Consider the following 19,101-nt stretch of genomic DNA (forward strand, 5'->3'; position numbering starts at 1 on the left):
CTTAGGTTTAGGAACATTTAAGCTTTTTTTTATCTGGCATGCTTTTGCTCTCTGTGTGGAATATAAAAGGAGCTTAGTGGGACCATTGGTGACCAGCCTGGCATAGCACAGCAGCTGACTGCAGTAATGATAAAGTCCTTAAAAACACATGTGTCAGTACAGAACGGCCATTCTTGCTTGCTCTCAGCCTGTGAGATTGTGAATGGCGCTATTTCGGGGTGTGTGTGTGTGATAGTGTGATGAGTTTTGACACCATGTTTACTCTGTACCTGCTGTGCTCACCATGGTGCCAGGCTTGTGGAACAGAGGGCACTGTGTGTGTGGCCCAATCGTAGTGACAGGGACTGTGTGTGTGTCTGTGGGATAAAATAGTGAAGGAGGGTGAACAAAGACCGGCTGTTTACATGGAGAGCAGGGCATTGGTTGGGCATGAAGAGAAACAGACACCCTGGAGAGCAACAGCGATCAGGGTGGGTTGCCTACTGGATAAAAAACGCCTAGCAAGTGCAGGGCAAAATCAGCTGCATGAGGAACCACCCATGCCAACTCAAGAATAGATCAATTATTGGTCTTCGATATGAGCATTTTTTTAACTTTATATATTTTCATCTTTACCTTTATTTTGTTTGTTGAGTGCAAAGAGAGATACCAGGGAACATGAAGCGTATATGCAAAACCCTCTAAGTGCGTCTGATATGTTTTCTTGTAAATAAATGGATTTTAATGGATTATGCCAACAAACTGGTATTTCTGAATGGCATGAAGCTGTGATTAAGTGGAAACTATATGATGCACTTGTGATATGTGGCGAGAGCATTCGGTTATTATCATATCTGTTGGTGTTTAGTGGCTTTTGCTTCGATGTTCCTCATATGCTGCTCTTTTGCATGCAAACTAAATATTGCTGTGAATAAAACACCATAAGGTTGGTCCAGAAAACTTTGCATGTGTAAAAAATGAGCAGAGCTAATCTTCGTTTTAGGTTAATGTTTAACACAACATGCAATTTTCATTTTGTGACATTATCCCTATAAAACTTCTTGAACTGTGGAATGTAAAAACTGCGTTTCGTGTTTTACAGGGACATAAAACCCGACAACGTTCTACTAGACATGAATGGTCACATTCGTCTTGCGGACTTTGGCTCCTGTTTGAAGATGATGCAAGATGGCACGGTTAGTATATGCGAGTCACACTAAAACTACAGTCCTTTTGTCACCCAACAGGGTGGTCTCCCAACTGTTTGGTAAAAGCACTGCCCCTGCCCTCTCCTCCTGTGTTCCTGACATTGATAGAGTTGGTTTTGGCCCAGCTGCCCTAGAAAGGGAGGGCTAATTGGAAAGTCCTGCACTGCCCAACCCTCTGGCTCACAGACTGATGAGTCACCATAGTGCACTGATAACAAGACCAAGGCCAAAACGGCTTTTATCTACTGCTGTTTGCCTGCTTCCTTTGTGCTGGCTGCATGTAGAAAGGCTAAACAAGATTTTTTTATCTGCATGTTTTATGTTCCAGGCATCTAACTCTGCATTTATATATATATATATAAGGAATATTTCATCCAAATATGAAAATTCTCTTATTATTTACTCATTTTTATTATTCCAGATGTTTATGACTTCCTTTTCAGGAATGAATAATTTAAAATTTATATAAAATGCTGTCATGTTTTTATATATGAGGCTCAACATGGCAAAGCCTCAAAAGCACATACATTCAGCCTTTAAATGACACCCAGTGGGTTTATTAATGTCTCTGGCACGTAACGATTTTTGACATGCTATGAAGCGCAATGATAACGTGAGTACATTTTTAAGCCATTTAGCCTTAATTTAAAAGCCAGTGTAAGGAGAGGACTTGGTGGAGAAAGGGGTATGGGATTAGCAAAGCTGGGTTATCTCATCAATGGCGGCAAAAGAGTTAAGGAAAGTTGCGCTACGAGGTGGCCTATTTTTAAAGTTATTTCAGTCATGCATCTTCTTGAATTGGGGAAAACTGATATCTCCAAACTCATGTGCTGAAATCACAATTAAACAATTTTGTAGCTTAAATGTCATTTAATATTGACTACATCTGTTTCACAGTGATATAAAGTGATGGTACCTCAAGCCAAATTTGGAATTTTAAAGTCGTGCCAGTCCTTGGAAATGCAGTCAAATATTGAGTCATGGGATTGATTGCTCCGTTTAAATATTGGTCAATACATTTATGGCATGACTCCTAGTGAGTGAACTCCTATAAAATATTTACAGTTTAATTAAAAATTGGGATGTATGTATACAGTAAACAGGGCTTTTCAAACTGTGGGTCAGGACCCACTTGTGGGTCGCACAGGTGGGAGAATGTGGGTCGTGCAATGTAGCTTTGATATGGTGGTGAATGACACAAAAAACTGTTCAGTTCAATTAATGACACTAGAAATATCAAATACATTTATGGTATATAATAATAAACTCAATTTCATTGCAATTAAACTTTCAATTAAAGTTTCATTAATAAAATCACAAGTAAAATAAAAACTACTTTGTTATAGAAGTTATAAAATGTGTATTTTCCCCATATTTTTATTCAAAAATATATTGGTGGGTCCCGGTAGATTATACTTATATAAAATTTGGGAACACTGCTGTAGAGGGCTTGCACCTTTTTAGCAAATTTTCACAGGTTACCTTTAAACTATTTACCCACTATTGTCAAAGGCAAGGTGGTATTAGGTGGAGGCGATATGGCCGGTCTACAGTTTCATTGTACCAAAAAGTTGTACACACCCATGACTGCAAGACCAATTAATCATTCTCGAAAAATACCCTGAGGTCAACGCATTGAGAATGTTTTGAGTGCTTTGTATATTTACTTGGGACATGTTTCATGAGCAAGGCATGATTTTATGCATTGCAGTCTTTGTTAAAGTGTCTATACCTATTGCCATTCATTTAACATGTAGACATGCTTTTTCATCCATATTTAAGTCTGTATTTAATATCAACCTCATTTGTGATCTCACGTCCTATAATACTCTGTTTAGGTCCAGTCATCGGTGGCTGTGGGCACACCAGACTACATCTCTCCAGAGATCCTGCAGGCCATGGAGGATGGCATGGGGAAGTACGGGCCAGAGTGTGATTGGTGGTCTCTAGGCGTCTGTATGTACGAGATGCTCTACGGCGAGACACCCTTCTATGCCGAGTCCTTGGTGGAGACCTATGGAAAAATCATGAACCATGAGGTGGGCTTTAACATTTGCATATTGTTTGTATTTGTTCAGTTGTCATTTGACCCAGCCCTGATCTACTGGGAGAAGAAATACTACTATTTAAACTATTTAAAGACTCCTCCTTACATCTGTGCATGTCTGTTAAGAATAATTTTAATAGATTGAACTCTATGCTAGATACACGCATCCCAGTTCGTACCTTTGCAAAGCTCTTTATTCATTCATCTGTGGTTTGATTTCCTAACCAAGTTGGAAAACGCAGCATGGCCCATGCTGTCTGTTGTAAACTGGTCCGCTTTGCATTTTTAGGAGCGTTTTCAGTTCCCCTCCCACATTACGGATGTGTCTGAGGATGCTAAAGACCTGATCCAACGGCTGATCTGCAGCAGAGAGCGTAGGTTGGGTCAGAACGGCATCGAGGAGTTCAAGCAACACCCGTTCTTCTCTGGGATCAACTGGGACAACATTCGCAACACAGAAGCCCCCTACATTCCTGACGTCAGCTCTCCTTCAGACACCTCCAACTTTGATGTAGACGATGATGTGCTGAAAAACCCGGTTGGTGTCCCTCAGTAATGCTTATATTTCTGTATCTTACTAAAGCTTTTTCAACAATGTGAGAATGCATGATAAACCTTGTATGAAGGGGGGAGATACCAGATGATTTTTACTGAATAATATTAACAAATTACATATGACATAAAGTGTATTCCAAAAATTCTGCACTTAAATTGTATTTGTTGTTTTTTTTACCTCTCCCTCCCATTTTCTCCCAACAGGACATTGCTCCCCCAGTCTCACACACTGGTTTCACCGGGCAGCACCTGCCCTTTGTGGGCTTCACCTACACCACAGATAGCTGCTTTTCAGACGGCGGCAGCTTGAGGAGGGTGTCCACCGCAGACGGAACTGGGGAAGATCTCCAGGATGGGGGTATGCAGGTGGAAGCCTTTGAGAAGAGGATTCGATGCCTGGAGCAAGAAAAACAGGAGCTCAACCGCAAGCTGCAGGGTAATCTCACTTCACCTGACATGTCATGGAAACATTACGCTGTTTTTTTTATAACGTTAAGTAGCGTTAATGGTTTTGTGTAATGGTTCTCAGACTTGCAGTTCAACAGAATTGTAGATGTGGTGGTTAGAGAATTCAGTGTAAACTCAATGTGAACTCAAACAAAGGCTTCTGAATACTGCAAATAAGCAGTTTTAGGGCATGTCTAAAAACTACTTACACTTATTCAATTTTTGTGGAATCTTACTTATTGGGTGATTCTCGCAAAATTAGACTTATGAGGTGTCATGAAACATTTTGATTGAAAAAGTAAGTGCATAGAGTTACAAACATCTCTTCATGTACTATTTTGCACATGACTTCAAATGACATCATACAAACCAATTTTTTTTTTTTACACATTTAAGGGGAAAATTTTCATTACCGCAATGTGTCCATGACTGGATTTGGGTTCTTTGACATGGAAAATTTATCATGAAAAATCAAAATAATAAAAAGCTTCAGTGCATGTTATACTATAAACATTTACAGTAAAGAAACATGTTGTATTTGGTGATCATTGGTAAATGTAGAGACAATAATAAGGAATAAATGTGTCTAAGAAAAATTTTCTCATCCTCCGCAACAATTTTCAATCATTGTTTAAGCCCTCAAGGAACTAAAATTTTCATTAAAAAAATTTGTTGGACATAATTGACTGTAACACTCAAGATGGCTACCAGCAGTTCTTATTTTATCCAGATAAAAGTTGAAAATTACCGAAACATGAGTTTGTAAATGCATATATTTAATGTAATATCATGTTGCGGTAATGATCATTTTTGATAATGATAATCTAAAAAATGCAAATAATTCTATAGGAAATATTTTTAAATCCCCTAAAAATAGTGGTTATAGTAAGTTCAGACCTTAATCTTATAAGTGCAAAATTTTTTGGCTTCAATGGCTTTAAAAAAAATCTGATGCTGGACACCTTCTAAGTCTGGATTTTGTGAGAATCCCCCTATTACACTGTGACCAGGGGTGGAAAGAGTACTGAAAAATCATACTTAAGTACAAGTTCTGTTACTTCCCAAAAAATGTAGTATGGGTAGAGTAAAATGTACCTGTGCTAAAATCTACTCAAAGTATGAGAAAAAAGTAGTAAGTATTATGAATGTTATATGACTATGAATGTTATAACAACTGTAAGACAGCACCCTCCAAAATATAGCTTACAGATCACTGTCATATTGTTAGGTGTAGAGTTATATAGTTTTTAGAAATAATAAAAACACCAACAGCTTTTGAACTGCAAATATTAGTGGCATGCAATCAATAAATAATTTAATCTATTACCATCATGATTATATGATCATAATACATTATAATATGTTATTTGCAATGTATAGGGCCTTTGACTATAAAGTCAAACATGGTGCGTTCTGACTGTTCAAACATGGGAATGGCTTAACAGTTTCACTACTTACTAATACTGATACTGCAAATTGAAGTGGTACTCTAATGGTATTTTTATCAATAATTTTTTATTTTTTACAGTACAAATTTACTCACCGCTAGTATAAGCAGACCACCAGTATTAACCTACAAAATGCACATAAACACTAGAGTCGACCTATGGTTCATCATGTTTATTTTGTTTCACATGTTGAGGAAATACAATCATATCTACCTGCTTTTCTCTTCAGTTTGATAAGAATAATATCAGCTGCAGAGAAAGTCTGCGCAGGCACTGCAGGGACACGCATAGTGAAACCAAATTTGTTCAAATACTTTATATTTTGTAAATATGACTTTTCATTCTCATTCTGTCTTTGAAATGTAGTGAATTGCACATCATTTAAAATGATTGGTGAGATAAAATGTGCAAAGGTGTGAAAGTACATTTGTAAAGCATAAGTTAAGTTTTCTCTCTGTGCATTTTGAATTAAATAAGATTTGTTTTCTCCATGTGATTTCCCAGAATCCACGCGGGCAGTAGAGTCTCTTCATGGCCCTGGGCGTGGGGCTGCCACACTCGGCTGTGATAAAGAGATAAAAAAACTCAACGAGGAAATCGATCGACTAAAAAAGAAACTGGCAGGTGAGAGGTCACTAAATTACTGTTGAAGGATATAAAAAAAAAAATAATATGGTGTGTACACTGTGTCATATAGATCATTGTAATACTCCTTACTTAGTTAACATAAGTAAAAAATGTATTTGGAAAACAACAAATAAATAATTATGACCCAAATTGTCGAAAGCCCAGGAATTTTACACAGCCATAAGCATCATGTTTCATGTGGGTTGCAGTGTTAGATGCTTTGACAGGTTTAATGCGATTGAGAGAGGTTTTATTTCAAAGATATTCTTACCTGTAACTATGATTTCAAAATCAAGCGAGTATTTTCATTTCACAGCTATTTATTTAAACTTCAAAGCCTTGAGTAAGTGACTGTTTGTTTACACATGCCATTTTGACCAAGAAGGTCAATTTCATACAGTGTTGCATGTTGGAGGGTAAATCTAGGTTTAAAATAAACAATAATGTTTTAAAGTATCACATAATGCTAAGATTTTTTTTATAGGAACTGCAACTGTAGTTAAAATAAATAAAGTTCTATATTTCTGTGCTTGGGGATTAAATGTTTGTGTACCTGCTGATGTATACATACATATACATTTTATTCTATAGCCACCAATTTACACATTTTTTAAAGTAGAGCTTTGGGCAGGACATGCAATAAAATAAAAAATATATTTTTAATTTGATTAGTCACACTAGCCTGTTCATAAACCTTCAACCAATCACATCCAAGCTCACTCTGGGTGATTTGTCCCTCCTCAGACTCTGATAGGCTGGAGAACCAGCTGGAGGAGGCGGTGACTCTTCGACAGGATTTCGAAAGTTCCTCCACCAAACTAAAGGCCCTGGACAAGCAAGTCAAAGCCCTCAAGCAGGAAAAAGAGGAGATTCATAAGGTATGAATGACTAGACAGATAAATCATCCATTGAAATGAAAGCAATGAATAGGGGAATAAGGATAAACACTTTGCACTTTTTTTTATAGCGACTAAATGTTTCAAGCTGATTTTTTATTGTACAGAGTTGTCGTAATCCGCCTTAAGAATTATTTTGTTATAAGCAGACCCAAACGGAATCCACACCCGCAGATTTCTGTGGAAAAGATTTAATGCTCGTCATTGACAAGCACACACATTCTGGCCATGTTTGTGAGCCTTCATTGACAAGTACATAAACCCCTGAGCGTGCTGTTTGGTGTGACTGTTCTTAATGATGGAAAACATGAACCATTTGATATTTTGGATGAAATAAAACTTACAGCGGAATTAAGGAGATCTCACTTGACTCTGTCATCTGTGTGACGCGACAGTCAGCACATGATAATTTTTTAAACAAGATGAATGCTTTTGTTATGTTTAATATAAAGTTTCAATTACATTGCATTCTAAAAATGATCTTGATGATGAGAACGTAATAAAGGCAGGGTGCATGATTTTTGAAAAACACTTTGGAAAAGGGAGTCAGGCTGAGTACCAAAACACGCTTGTAGCCAATCGGCAGTAAGGGATGTGTCTACTAACCGACATCATTGCCTGGGTTGCGTATGTGTGGGGCGGGTCTATCAAAAGAAGGTCCAGATAGTATTGGGGGGGGCGTGTTTGTTTAGGTCATTTCAAATGTCAACATTGATAATGTTTCTCCCTTGCCATACATCCTGCGTCCCTGTAACGCCGTCTTTGGCAATATTTCAAATAGTGATATACTTCCTGGCTCCCGCGTCACTTTGTCTCTGTCGTTAAGCCTCACTATTGGTTGAATTTAATATACACACATTCAGATGCACTTACCCCTGGAGGCGTCCCCAAAGTGTCACAGCATTGACGCAGCGCGAGTTCCCTCGAAATGGAACTGTAACAATGTATTTTAAAAGGCAACACAATGTAACCTTGCTCTCACTTGAAATTTGTCCCCACATTAAGTCCTTGAATTTGAGGGTATTGGACCTGGAAAGTCCTTGAAAGGTACTTGAATTTGAAGTTAAAAAAGATGTGGGAACCCTGCAGAGATCATGCACCCTGCCTTTAACACAAGTTGATACTATAAAGTATAACACTATAAACAATAATACATTCATGTTGGTCCAGTTTAATTCAGAGGACTTATTGGTTTGGTCATTGTAAACGCTAAAAACGTATTTGTTTAAGATGCAATTTTGTAATATTTACAGCTTAAATTTCCTAATATCTTAAAAAAAATCATTCTGCTGAATTTCGCAGATTTTTCCAATACTATTCTGCAGAAAAAGCAAAAAGAACTGGAGATTCTGTCTGGCCCCGTTATAAGCTTAATTAAATAAGGAAGTTCATGTGAATGAAATGAATGTCATCACCCCCTTATATAGGGTAGGTACAAAATTCTCATCACAGGCCCAACACACATTCTTAGCTAATCTGATTGGTCGGCCTGTTTCAATAGACTGTTGACCCTGAGTGGCTTGTACCCGCCGATGCTTTCCAAGGCTGTGATATGAGCGGGGAGATCTGAGGTCAATGATCAGTGACAAATACTCTTCCTGTTAGATTCATCCGTGTTCATTTCACTCAACCCGCAACACCGCACGATCATGTTGAAATCGTCCTTACGTGTGTGCGTACGGTTTTCTAGCTCGCAACTCCCAAATCTCTTGACAATTTCTATTTCTCACTCAACCTCTTTTTCGGTGCCTTCTCCCCAGACGATGCTGTGCTCTTTTTCTCTCCTTTCACGACTTCTCTCTCACACTTTAATCTGCACATCTGTTACTCTTGTATCATCTCGGATCCCTGCACTTGGCCTCCATCGTTCTCGGTCCAGCTAACATCCGTTTCTCTCTTTTCCAGCAACTGGTGGAGTCTCTGGACCGCCTGAAGTCTCAGACCAAGGAGCTGAAAGACGCCCACCAGCAGAGGAAGCTCGCCATGCAGGAGTTCTCCGAAGTGAACGAGCGCATGGTCGAGTTGCGTTCGCAGAAGCAGCGTCTGTCGCGGCAGCTGCGAGACAAGGAGGAGGAGATGGAGGTGGTTATGCAGAAGATAGACGCCATGCGCCAGGACAACCGCAAAACCGAGAAGGCCCGCAAAGAGGTGAGACACTGAGGGGAGGGGCTTTGCGAATGCAGGTGCTCCTTTAGGGCCCGTTTTCGAACGGCATTGTAAAAAAGGCAGGCGTTTTGTCTACGCGGCTTGTTATCGACATGATTTAAAAGGTTATGTAAAAGAAAGTGGCCTAAAATCGTTAAATGAGTTTGATTGTTCCTCTTTTATAATGTTTTTGGATCAGTTTTTTAAAGCAAATGGAGATTAATTGTAGGGGGTTTTCATTCCGGAAGATGAATTTGCATTGTTTGCGTCATTCTGGTATTCCAAACCCACTGTTGTCTGGCTCCCATCGAGTGTTTATTACTCAGCACCAACATGTTAGTCAGAAAAAAAACATGGTTTTGGAACACAGCACATTTTTGAGGTTCATCAGTCATACTCCGCAGGGAAGCAGGGAATGTAACTCCTTAGTTTAGCTCGGCAGCTCCAGATCTCCCTAGACGACAACAGGAATGTCTTCACGCCCCTTTTCGCCGGCCCTCCCCGCCGTCTCCTCTCCCAGCAGACCGGCCTTACAGACCCCATGACCTCCCCTGGACCTCTGTGGCTAACTAGAGCCAGATGGGCGTCACTGACAGCGGTTCAGGCGCACGGCTGGCGGCAGCTGGATTGGGGAAATCTCTGGCTTTTCTTTTATGTGTCTCTCTCTTTTGCATAATACTTTTGGTTGATGTGTCTTGGGCCAATTGAACTGTTACACTCCTTTATGTCAGGATGTCTAGTAGCTCTTTAAGATTAAATGAGAAGTGTAAATTGTGTAGTATTTCAGTGGCGCAATGTCACACAGGGTTGAAATTAGGCTTTATATATGGGTTAAAAGATGACCAATGCGAGTTCTCGTTTGATTCATGTTGTTTTTATTGTCTGTGTGATATTGCAGCTGGAGTCTCAACTGGAGGACGCGCGTGCCGAAGCCTCCAAGGAGCGTAAGCTGAGGGAGCACAGTGAAGTCTACTCCAAACAACTGGAGAGTGAGCTGGAAACACTCAAGGTCAGAGGTCACATCTCTTCTGTCACTAAAATCCTCCATCGTGTAGTTTTCCTGTAGCTCAGCTGGTAGAAAATATAGTCATGGGTTCGACATCCATACCATTACTCTACTGATAAAATGTATAGCCTGAAACTCTACAGGTTGCTTCATGAATGCATGAAGTCACTTTTTTGAATCAGTGTACTTTCCCTCTCTTGTGTATGTTTTCTTCTGCTTTACGTGGGATATCCTGTGTGGTTATTTTTAGTGGGATGTTCCTGTCTTATTTGTCTTCTGTGTGCATGTACGTGAAGGAGAGCAGCTCCTTTTGCTGTTTCTACATCTCATGACTCTTCCCTTTCCTCTGCTCTCCATCCTGTTATGTAAATATGAAGAGTTTGGTTCCAAAACGCAATAAATCCATTTGGCTAATTAGGGTTAAAATGTGTTTTCTATATCAAGAAAGTGACAAGATGAAAACCACTATTTTCTGTTACAAACTTTCACATAGCATCTTAAAGTTATAATAACATTAAAATTCAGATCCATTATTATTATAAAAACTGATTATTTTTTCAGCAAAATGCAATAAATCAATGACACGTCTTTTTTTTCTAAATGCTATAAATCTATTGAATCAATATACCAGTTATTTTAAGTAACAAAGTAAGTTGTTCGCCATATGACAGCAATTGACCTTGGCAAAAACTACTACATATATACAGGTACTGCACCAAAAATACATTCAATCAGTCATTGCTCCCAAAATGAATTCAACATGTCATCTTGTTAATGCTATAAATTAATTACAATAACAAAATGTCATCATGAACAAGAACATGAACAACAATATCACATTAGATCACAGAATGTCCAAAATGATGGTGCTTATGGGTGGTGCTTATTGGGTGTCGCGCTGGGACGAGTCAGGGTGCACTCACATTATCCAAACCAAACCAAACCATGCCTCAGCGCGATTGTCACCCCTCCCTTCTTAGTGTCTGTCTAATTTAATATGCTTGTACGTATATTGAACATGCAATCCTTAATGTCCTACAGCAATCTAATCTGTTTTCAAAGTTAAGCATTTTAGTGTCCACATTAGAAGCACATATTAATAAAAACCAGTCGAAATTTATATGAGTTTTTTGTATACAGTTATGTGTTGCAGATTTCATGTTAGGTGGGGTAACTTGTAGCTGAAATTCACTTCACTTTAGAAAGTGAACTAAAACCATCAACAAATACCCAGTTATGGCTGTCTAAAGCTTTGTTTATACTCGCGCTTTGGTCCGCAACGCAAGCCTCCGCGGATCGCGCGCGGGTCTCACCAAACGGACGAGGCGTTTATAGTTGACGCGCTCGCTGTTGCAATATTTTTTGAACCACCAAGGGGCGACGCGAGCAATAAAGTCAAAAACAAACATAACGAAGAGGATAGAAGAAGTCGTCTGCTGGAACTACCCTGGTGCTTTTAACATCAGAGTTTGATATATAAATATGAGAACATGAATAAAACAACAATCTTTTAAATATGTCTTTATTAAACATTATCAATTTATTAACGTTTTTTACTAAACAAACAGTACAGATATCTTAAGGTTTGTTTTTATTCCTCATCTAGTGGTTCATTTAATACAAATATAAGCCAAACATTCTGAATCATGTAAAAGAATTCGTGTTTTAAGCTGCAAAGTTTCCATACTTTACTTACAGAGTCTCAGATAAATATATACATTGTTTTGCTTGGATTGATCAAAGAGATACGTCACAGGCTTGCCTGCTCGGACAGAATCGCCTCGAGTTCGGTCATTTTCGGATGCGGAGCCGCGCGGAAAGTTACAAAAAATGCCGTGCACACCGCCACGCGAAATGGGGTCTCGCGCACCCAACGCGCACGACCGCCCACTCCAAGTTGACGTCATTTTTGCCGCGCGCACCAACGCGCCCGTGCGGACTCGTCGAGTATAAACATAGCTTAAGAGAAGTTTTATTGCTTGTTTCTTCACCAACAGCCTGTCAATGATTATAAACCTCTGTCTGTTTATGTTTCAGGTGAAGCAGGGAAGCGGTCGCGTCTCAGGTCTTGGGGTTGAGACTCAGCAGGAGCTCACCAAGATGAAGTCTGAGCTGGATAAGAAGGGGCTCTTTTATGAGGAGGAGCTGGTGAGGCGCGAAGCTTCTCACACTATAGAGCTGAAAAACCTGAGGAAGGAGCTTCATGATTCTGAAGGTCAGCAGCTTTCCCTGCAAAAAGAGCTGCTTGTGCTCAAAGACAAACTGGAAAAGGGAAAGAGAGAGCGGTGAGTACTGTTAGTGCACAACAATTCCCTGAAAGCAAAAAGATGACTTGATATCATTTAGTGAATGCCTTAGTGATATTTTAGCCTGGTCAGTATTTAGACCTTTTGAAATGACCAGTATTAGTTGATGACTTAGTTTATAAATGCACTTTTTTTAAAGAGAACCTATTGTCCAATTCACGTTTTTGCATTTCATTTGGTATGTAAGTGTGTATTATTGCATGTTAACGATATGCAAAAGGTACAAACCCCAAAGTAAACAATGACACGAGTTATCGTCTCCAATGTAAATCTCTTTTCTTGAACTACAATAAACACACAGATTGTAGGTAACGGTTTACTTCTTGGGATTGGTGATGTAGACAGACTGACATTATCATAATTCCTCCCGCTTCAGACTCACAGCCTGTAAGTTATATCCTGTTAGCAACCTAATCTTTCAATCATGGTAAGGAGCATCACATTTCCAGCTGACGTCAGAGATATTCAGGCCAATCACAACGTACAGATTAGCTGACCAGTATGGGACACAGAGCTTTTCAGATTCGTGTGTTTCGGGAAGAGAGTGAAATCTGGAGCTACAAAAATGAACGATAGGTGTTTTTTGACCATAAACCACGCAAACGCATTGTATTTTACCAAATACACAAAATAATGTTGTTTTTAGCAATGAAATTTTGTGTGAATACCATCTTAATTAAATGTGCATTTCATTTCTGCAATTTTGCACTTGTATAATTTAAAATAGTGGCCATCGACAAACCTTTGACCACAAATTCTCTTTTTTTCACAGTCAAATTGAGATTGACGAGACCATGGGGTCTCTGATAGACAAGCACGAACGTGAACGCCATCGCCTTACCCAGGAAAACCACAAACTCACTGCAGAAACAGAAAGGGTAGGGTCCTGTTTCTTGGGGATTAGAAGCAGCGTTTGAGTGACATTGAGGTGATGTTTAGACATTGATCTTGAAATCTCATTCTCTACAGCTCGGTACATTTGTGGACAAGTTGAAGGCTCAGAACATACAACTGGAAGATGAGCTTCAGGCCCTAGCATCCAAAAAAGAGAGTGTAGCACACTGGGAAGCACAGATCGCTGAGATCATCCAATGGTGAGAAAGATCTTGCACTTGCATTTATTGTACATGGTTCATAAACTGTGCTCTTATGAACTTTAATCTGTAAGGAGTAATTGACTATGGGACGTTGAATTTTTTTTAAAATAATGGTGGTAATGTGGCACGAGTGACGTTACACCGTGTATGAGCATTATTTTCAAAAAAATCAAAATACCGGAGTCAGTTATTCTGCTTATACTACGATTTACAAAGACATTGCTATGGTGGTTATTTTAAGACATTTGACAGGTCAGGTGTGCGTTTATCGAAAATAATGCATACCCATGGAACATTTCTCAACCAATCAGAATAAAGCATTAACAGCCCGTAGTATAATAAAAGATAACCTTTGCTTACACATTCGTGTGTGTTTATAGGGTCAGTGATGAAAAAGATGCTCGTGGATACCTTCAGGCTTTGGCTTCCAAGATGACGGAGGAGTTGGAGTCTCTGCGTAGCTCCAGTCTGGGATCTAGAACACTGGTAAACCTAACTAACTCTTATTTTTACATCATAACAGCTTTTAACAGCTTCACAATCAGGCTTTTACGCCAAACAACCGGTTAAATGGTTGATCTGCTATTACGCTCCACTTTCCAGTCTTCGGAGGAGACTACTTCTAAATTTGTCAGCGAATGGAAATCTCTCTCTTCCCCTGCAACTCCTCTGAGCTCCGTAACCGCGTAGGCTGATAAAATTAAGATTGAGATAAGTATGTTCTGTGGAGTGCTTTAAATAGCAAATCTAATGTAATTTGATTGAAGGCAAGTGACATGTTAATGTTGTAGGTGAAGGGAGGGTCACATTTTATTTAATATCCTGCAAATAAGCAGGATTGCAAGATACAAACCTGAATGAGATTGGCATTGGTGCATTTACTTTTGCATTGCCATATTGGGATCTGCTGATAACTTTTGATTTGTAGCCAAGGATATTTGTGATAAAGAGACATCCAAAGATTTGCTTATTCTCAAATTAAGCTTATTGGCTTAATTGCTGGGTTGCTTTAAGATATTGCAGGAATAGGCGCTGTGCAAGTACGTCATACGATTTTGTGTTTGGGTCAGTGACCTTAGATAATATCAAACTGAATTTAATCAAATGTCCTGTGGTTTTGTTTATTTGATGATCTATCTCATGAAGTTCCAGACAAAGCATTTCTTGTCCAAGTATGACTCAACATTACTTCGTAATTATTTCGATGTCTCTTAGAGAACCTGATGAATAGGTCTGTTCAGTTTTTATATTTTTGTGGTAATGTTATTTACTATATCAGCAAGGCCCTGGAGTAAACATCCCCACCCAGAAATCTATGGTGGCACCTCGGGTCACCAAGCGGGTGAGTGCCTCCATCATGTCTTCAATCTATGCGGAGCAGTTTCGAAAAAAAGGAGAGCACGAGATTGTCGTCCAATGGCCAGTCAATCTGTCATTCATCTGTCCAGGCTTCCTAAATAAATATGTTGGTGTCCCCCTAACTGTTGCCCAAGTAATGGATTTAACATGAACAGTATTTCAGTTCTGGGAAAATAGAGCGAAAATTTTGATGACTCCATGCACTACACAGATTTTGGTCCAATCAAATGCTTTTTACAATGGGTATGCCCCTCCCCTGATACAACCTGCCATAGACGAGCATTGAACAAATACTTTGTGGCTGTGTGACTATTCCTGATGGCTTTTTACTCTTTCCCTGCCAGCATTTTAAATGAAATTGTCAGCCAGCGCCAGCATTTTTTCATTTTAACCAAAAGTTTAATGCCAAACATTAACAAAAATTTTACATTTGTTTTCTCTTTATTACATGTTGAATATGGGTAGGTTTCTTTAAAAAAAATACAAAATTTTGAGCAAAAAGCTGAGATAATTGCATTTTTGTGAAGGACTTTTGATAGTGATCAGATTCAGAGCGATGATCAAAACATAGAGTTTTTACTGTTTTTGGGTCAGCGGAGGCTTCAGTGTTTTATAGGTTGGGTAAAAACGGCACCTAGTGGCTAATAGCAGAAATACAGATTGCCGTAAAAACTTGCCATTGGCAGTGAAACATTTTCTTTTATTTGAAGAGATAACTCGTCAATGATGGGGAAAGAGTTAAAAAAAACTAAACATAAAATGATCCATTCCACATGCTGTTCAAACTTAAAGGATAATTCCGGTATTTAACACTTTGAGTCTCATTTCTGGTTTGTTTTGGATGAACTACAGTGATGGACACACAAATTTTGACAATGGGTCGTGTCTTGACTTTTTGACTCGTTTAGAAGCGTCTCTTGACTGCTTCAGAATGTAAGTCAATGGCCATGCACAAACATTTCATTAAAACAACACTTAACGTTCATTTTCAAAACTGTACTACTCATCGAGTGGTTTGTGGTGTTCGTTGATGATTAAAAACAAGTTGTGTAGCGAAATACAGTTTCTGTCGTGTTTTATTTGGCATTTTGTAAAATTCCATTGACTTCTCTTGGAAGACTCATTGCTCACTGATATATCACTCCGCCGCCGGAAACGGAAAAGGGTCTGTTTACATGTGGTTGTAGTTTTTTCGCTCGGTTTCTCTCAGAATAAATTTTTCCCATATTTGATGGCTCAGTGACCAGCTTTAGGTTTGAAGTTGAGCTCGATTGTGACTGTCTATACGCTAGACACAGTGGTTGTCGCCATCAAGTGGTCGGGAGTGTGCTAACGCCTCAGACTCAAATATAGAGCGGAAGTATATACGCGGTTGTGAGGTATCTGAAAAAATAGTTCCACTATAGCAAATAACACGGATTGAAATCATACATTGCGCCAATATATTTGTTTTTAATCATCAACGAACCACTCGGTGAGTAGTACAGTTTTGAAAATGAACGTTAAGTGTTGTTTTAATGACATGTTTGTGCATGGTCATTGACTTCCATTCTGAAGCAGTCAAGAGACGCTTCTAAACGAGTCAAAAAGTCAAGACACGACCCATTGTCAAAATTTGTGTGTCCATCACTGTAGTTCATACAAAACAAACCAGAAATGAGACTCAAAGTGTTAAATACCGGAATAAATCCTTTAAATATGAAAATGTGTTCTCATAGGACAAAGCATATTGTGGCTAATAGCAGAAATACGGATTGCCGTAAAAACTCGCCATTGGCAGTGAAATATTTTCTTTTTATTGACAAGATTACTCGTCAATGATGGGGAAGGAGTTAAAAATTAAACATAAAATGATCCATTCCACATGCTGTTCAAACTTAAATATGAAAATGTGTTATCATAGGACAAAGCATATTTGTCAAAAGATTTCAATGGGTTTAATTCGCAAAAAAACCCTAAAAGGGCAGATGAATGAAAATGCTGCATCAGCTCTCTCCATTGCTAAACATAAAACCTGTAAACATTTTAGATAAGCACACCTCCATTGTTCCTCTGAGGTCAACTCGTATATACTCTGATTTCCGCTTGCATGCTGTTGGATGGATATCTGGTTGCATGGAGAACTCATTAACTTGATAAGTTTGAACAAAAGGCTGACTTCTGCAGTTATAAGACCAGGTCATGATTAAGCTTGAGAGCCACGCTGAATGGGACGGGCACTCTCAGAGCTCTAATGTAAAGCTGATGAGTTCTGCCAGTAACATCCCATGATTGCCATCATCGCTGCCCACTTCCCATCAGCTGTGAGCTCACATAGGCAGAAGCCACACATACAGTATGAGGCCTCATCAGTTCCCCAAAATGTTCATGTGTTTGATCAGTGAACTAGATGTAATCCTCTCCTCTCAGTCCATGATATTCAGCTGTCCCCCCAACCAGTGGGGTTGTCTCTTTTTTGTACATCACTGTCCCATTGCTGCATAGTTCATGGAGACGAATCTTGTTTGTAGCCACATGTGTAAGAGCTGGAACGGCTTGCTGACAGCTGAAAATCAATAGCTATTAAATTGTTGGAAATCTAAGATAAGCACTTGCTAGTCCTCGGATTTATGGAAAATGGATCTTGAGGGATTAAGGGAGAATTTTGGTATCCGTGTTTGTTATGTGGTGTAGTCTATTTGGGCGCATTTTTCCATGCCTGCTGCTTTTTGTGTTTGTGCTGGAATCACTATGTTCTTAACTAAATGATCACAAAAATGATGTTTGACACGATACACTATATAATATGTACTTCGAAACAGGATGATTTTTCATCCTTGAGGCACGCTGTTCTAGAACGTTGATCGTCTGATCTCATATTTTCCGATCTAACCATATCTGAACCATCTTTAAGGAATACCTGCTTTGCTTATATAAATAAAGCTAATGGAGCAATAAAGTTTTGTTTTCATTCATCTCACTTATAGATTTTACATTCATTTTTGGAGTTTCTTTTTAAAATTGCATCTCCTTTCCTTGACCAGGATCCCTTGTGGAAGGTGCGTCGCAGTCAAAAATTGGACATGTCTGCTCGTCTGGAGCTGCAGTCGGCATTGGATGCTGAAATCCGTGCCAAGCAACTTGTTCAGGATGACCTGCGTAAGGTCAAAGCTGCTAACATTTCTTTTGAGAGGTGAGGCTTTTTTTGTGCTATAGGCAACCTTTTATTTATTCAGAATGCTGTTGATAAATTTAGCCAAGCTGCACCGAGTCCCACGGCTGGCAGGTTGCGACTTAGGTTGCCCTTGAGCAAGCATCTTTCCCGGGTGTGTGTGTTCATGACCTGCAGTGCATGTGTTCACTACTCACTGTATGGGTTAAATGCAGAGGTCATATTTCGACATGTCACTTTCAATTTTCATTTTCACTGATATTAGAGCATGCAAGCTTCATAAAATATGCCTTTGAAAGTTGCATGCATGTACATTTCCAGTTAGTGCTGATGATCTTGAAACCATTGTTTCCTTTAAGCAACTTTACCCCCGTTTCATGTGGTAAACATGACAATGAACATCCCATTTCTTTAAATATAAAGATTAACATAATCCGACATCATATATCACTAGCACAATGTAAAGGCATTTTTTTGATGACTTTCGTTTTGGCCTCTCGCATCCTACAGCAAACTGAGGGATACAGAAGCCAAGAACAGAGAGTTGGAGGAGCAGCTGGAGAACATGAAGAAGGAAATGGAGGAGAGCCGCTCACGGTCAGACAAAGGTAACATGTCTGTCTATATTCATAAACCACAAGCAAATGATCTGATCTGTTGTCTGATTCACCACCATATGAATATTTGTTTTATTTAACTATTTTGTAGTTGAATATTCTTACATACAATTCTGTATTCTCTTATCTGTAGGCCTAAAGCTACCAGACTTTCAAGATTCCATCTTCGAGTACTTCAATACCTCCCCCCTCGCCCATGACCTGACATTCAGA

General features: G+C 39.1%; 1 protein-coding gene across 3 annotated transcripts in view; it reads left to right on the forward strand.

The window, feature by feature from the left end:
* Positions 1-19,101, forward strand: part of cdc42bpb (CDC42 binding protein kinase beta (DMPK-like)) — a 71,162-nt gene that overhangs the window by 34,746 nt on the left and 17,315 nt on the right. For all 3 annotated transcript variants that reach the window (XM_065257263.2, XM_065257264.2, XM_065257265.2), the window contains exons 6-20: positions 1,082-1,175; positions 3,026-3,226; positions 3,524-3,772; positions 3,994-4,225; positions 6,189-6,308; positions 7,056-7,189; positions 9,113-9,355; positions 10,251-10,361; positions 12,396-12,643; positions 13,437-13,542; positions 13,634-13,758; positions 14,142-14,247; positions 18,144-18,292; positions 18,782-18,879; positions 19,022-19,101. In XM_065257263.2, coding sequence (XP_065113335.1) covers positions 1,082-1,175; positions 3,026-3,226; positions 3,524-3,772; positions 3,994-4,225; positions 6,189-6,308; positions 7,056-7,189; positions 9,113-9,355; positions 10,251-10,361; positions 12,396-12,643; positions 13,437-13,542; positions 13,634-13,758; positions 14,142-14,247; positions 18,144-18,292; positions 18,782-18,879; positions 19,022-19,101 — 2,296 coding nt within the window. The remainder of the gene's footprint in view (positions 1-1,081; positions 1,176-3,025; positions 3,227-3,523; positions 3,773-3,993; positions 4,226-6,188; positions 6,309-7,055; positions 7,190-9,112; positions 9,356-10,250; positions 10,362-12,395; positions 12,644-13,436; positions 13,543-13,633; positions 13,759-14,141; positions 14,248-18,143; positions 18,293-18,781; positions 18,880-19,021) is intronic.

This window comes from Paramisgurnus dabryanus, chromosome 12, assembly GCF_030506205.2.
Source record: "Paramisgurnus dabryanus chromosome 12, PD_genome_1.1, whole genome shotgun sequence".
In the NCBI taxonomy this organism is placed as follows: domain Eukaryota; kingdom Metazoa; phylum Chordata; class Actinopteri; order Cypriniformes; family Cobitidae; genus Paramisgurnus; species Paramisgurnus dabryanus.